This window comes from Neophocaena asiaeorientalis, unplaced genomic scaffold (genome assembly GCF_003031525.2).
Source record: "Neophocaena asiaeorientalis asiaeorientalis breed wild unplaced genomic scaffold, Neophocaena_asiaeorientalis_V1.1 scaffold681, whole genome shotgun sequence".
In the NCBI taxonomy this organism is placed as follows: Eukaryota; Metazoa; Chordata; class Mammalia; order Artiodactyla; family Phocoenidae; genus Neophocaena; species Neophocaena asiaeorientalis.
The window spans coordinates 1,099,243-1,102,657 of record NW_020172271.1 but is presented as its reverse complement, the minus strand read 5'-3'; the positions used below and the strand labels follow the sequence as shown (position 1 = coordinate 1,102,657).

General features: G+C 53.1%; 1 protein-coding gene across 2 annotated transcripts in view; it reads left to right on the top strand.

Moving 5' to 3' along the window:
- The first annotated feature begins 789 nt into the window (after window positions 1-789).
- Window positions 790-3,415, top strand: part of TSPAN33 (tetraspanin 33) — a 16,986-nt gene continuing 14,360 nt past the window's right edge. The window contains exon 1 of one of the 2 annotated variants that reach the window (XM_024763108.1): window positions 790-1,143. In XM_024763108.1, the coding sequence (XP_024618876.1) occupies window positions 1,042-1,143 (102 nt within the window). In that variant the 5' untranslated portion in view covers window positions 790-1,041. The remainder of the gene's footprint in view (window positions 1,144-3,415) is intronic. The other variant, XM_024763114.1, reaches the window with a different exon arrangement.

The window sequence follows — 3,415 nt, the reverse complement described above, 5'->3', positions numbered from 1 at the left end:
ATTTCAAAATATGAATTTGGGGAGAGAACCGATTCAAACATTGTCTACAGCATTCATGTTTGTGTTACGTAGGAAGCACAGTGTCCGTCACCTGCACTGCTCTCAACCCGTGTGGGTCGGATAAGCGTGTTAAAAACTCTGTCTTTATGTAGATCAAGACTTAAATAGGGAGGTGGGGAGTGAAACAGTAATGAATTAGGATGGCAGGATTCTTGGTGATGTTTCCAAATTTCCACTATTCGGTTATAGTGTTTTTGAAATAAGCATTTAAAATATATAGTTGCTAAACAGGATTGCAGCTACTCAAATATTTTCAATTGTTATGTGTAGGTTAGCTTTATCTCTCTGATTTTATTGTCATCCCCCCCCCACACACACACCCAGGGATATGTCTATTCTCTTGCATTCCCACAGCTTTCTGCGCATTGCTCAACATACAGGGTACGTACTTGTTGATCTTAATGTATGTGTGTTTGCATACGTGCACAGCAACTGGGTAGAGGACGTGGGTGCGTGATGCAGTGTGCATTCCTCCTCATCCTTTTTCCGTTGAGTAGCTGCAGCCTGGATGCTTTCCTTCTCGGGGGAGGAGGTAGAACCGCTGACCCTTTAACAAGTTGTGCCTCACAGAACAGGTGTCTCCCCCGCCTCTTGGAAAAGAGGGATGGTTGCATACTTAGTGACATCAGAGACCGACTAATGAGAAATCAGGCTTCGGCAGACGAGCCAATGGGAGGTTGAGGGCGGGCCCGGTTTCCTGGGAGCCCGGCGGGCCGGGCTAGTCCTCCAGCCACAGCGGAGTCTCTGCCGTTCACGCTGCGCGCGGCAGCAGCTCCAGCGACTCCCGGCGGCTCCAGTAGCGGCGCCGTTCCCCTAACCGCGCTTCTCCCGGAGGCACGGCGCGGGCACCTCCCGCCGCAGCGCGGTTCCCCCGCCGCTCGGGCTCCGGCCGTAGCACGGCTCATGCCTCCGGGCACGGAGCGCTCAGGTGGGCCGGCCGTGGCGGGGAGATAGGCCCCCGGGGGCGGCGGCGGCTGGACCATGGCCCGGAGACCCGGGGCGCCGGCCGCCTACGGAGAGGACTTCTCCTTCGTCAGTCCGCTGGTGAAATACCTGCTCTTCTTCTTCAACATGCTCTTCTGGGTGAGGCTTGGGGGTCGTGGGGGCACCTGGGCTGCAGGGCACCCCCTGGAGGGTTGAGTGGGCTGCCCGCGCTGAGCAGAGGTCGTCCCCGGATGCCCGGTTCAAGGCGAACGTGGTGAGCGGCACTGCCGAGTTTTCTGAGAAGACCGTACTTTGGGGTAATTTATCCTAGGCAGAGACACCACAGTGGCTCCTTGTCTGCAGAGCGTGTTGGGGTGGGGGATATGCAGGGAATTCAGTGCAGACTTCTGGGTATTCTCTCGGCATCGGATGAGGGTCTGTGTCAGGCCAAAAAGGTGGTTTTGAGCGTCAGGAGCGGGTTTTCCTGTCGGGTTTTCCCAAGGCAGACCCACTGACACATTCATGATTAGGGGATTTTTCAGGCCTGGGGGCTGTGGCCCTGCTGGCAAAGAAGAAAGAGGAAGGAGGGAAACCCAAACCTTCCCTCTCCCTTAACTCAGAGAGAATGAGTTAAGGGGCTTTCATCTCTTCCTGTTGCAGGCCTCTGCTGCCCTTCCTCCCTCCAAAGGCTGAGAAAGGACAGGAAGAGCCTCCAGGTGTGGATGTCTTTCCCAGAACTGTCCCAAACTTTGCCCCACCTTTCTCAGGACCAGGCTCCATCCCCAGGAGTTTGACAGTTTTCAGCTTCTTCAAATAGACCCTATGTTGGGCTGGAAGTCCAGGGGTCCTTTCAGAATCTTCTGCCTGGGGCTGGAAAAGTAGAAAAAATATTGGACCGGGGCTGCCTAGATTCTCATCCCCACTCTGCCATTAATTGTTGACTTGACTAACCTGGGCAATATGTTCACCTCTGTAGACCTTAGTCTCCTCTTCCATAAAAATCCAGCATGATCAAGGATGCCAGAAATACTCTGCTGGAGCTGAGAATGCAGCTGGACCAGATCATGAAATGCTAGCTCAATCCTGTTTCAGGTCTAGAGAGTCCCTGAGCCTCTCTGGGTTTGCGAACATTGGGAGATCCACCCCCTTTCCCCAATTTCTCTTCCAGCACCAACTACACCAGAGCTGCTGCTCTAAGAGCCCGTTATGCTTGCCCACCTCTGCCTGAGACCTAAAGTTCAGACTTGCAGGAGGGAGGAGTCTAAAATATGTTTCCTAGGAGAGGGAGCAGACTAGGCAGCTAAGCCAGTTGCTGGAAAGGTTTCACAGGGGCCATGGTGTGAACAGGCACAAAGTACATAAGTGCTAGCCCATTGGGAAAAATGAGAGAAATCCCAGAGGGTGGTGATGACAGCTCATTCTCAGCCATTGTACTGGCAGAAATGAAGTTTGAACTCCTAACAAATTCACAAGATCACAAAAGTTGTATTTTAGTCTTTCAGTTAAGAAGTCGCTGACTTTCTTTACCTCCCTGTATTGGACAGCTCTGTGCAGAGGGAAGAGAGTGGGCTGGTACATGCTTTATCATTCTGGGCATACGTTGGCAGGAACATTATCAGTGCTGCCTACAGCAACCATCTCCTTCCTTGCTGATCCTTTTCCCACCCAGGGCAGCAGTTGGAGTGGCTTTTGAGTCAGGCAAAGCCCAGAAGCTCAGATCTCCTGCCCCTGTGTCTCAGCTGGGGCTTCCTTAGTGGCGATGCCTCAGGGCTCCCATGGCACCTCGTACATATTTTGCTTGTCAGATCTTTCTTTACCTGTGCTGCAATTATGTGTTTCTGTTTTTCTCCCCCTCTAGACTTCAGGCTTCCGAGGGCAGAGACTGCCTTATTCACTTCTGGATTCTCAGTGCCCAGCTGTGTTTGGCAGAGAATGGGTACTTATTGAATGTTTATTGAGTGGGGAATGAGAGAGCAGAGCCTACAGGGTGGAGGCACGATGCCCTTCCTCCCTCTCTCACGGACACTAGCCTTTCGGGATGCAGCACAGCGTTAAGTCCTCCAGCATTCTTGGTTGGAGTATTGTCCTGTGTTTTTTTCTTCAGTGGGCCTGGCACCCCTCCCTCAAGCCAGGTCAGAAAACGTGGCAGCCATCCCCTCCAGCGTCTTCCTCAGGGCCTAATTACCACACACAGCACACGTGGACCCCCTTCCAGGTCTTCCCTAGGCGGATCCAGGCCTCTGGTGAGGTATCTTCGTCAACAAATTCACTTTGCTGCCTAGGACCGCTGTATTGGAGTCCCCAGGGCACTCAGGATGCCCCAAACCACCTGCAGCAGTATCTGTTGTAACTGGCTCAGAAGCCATGAGGAAATGATCTGGCATCAAGCCTGGCAAAAGCCCCTCCTGAGTGACAGGGTCCCTTATGCCCC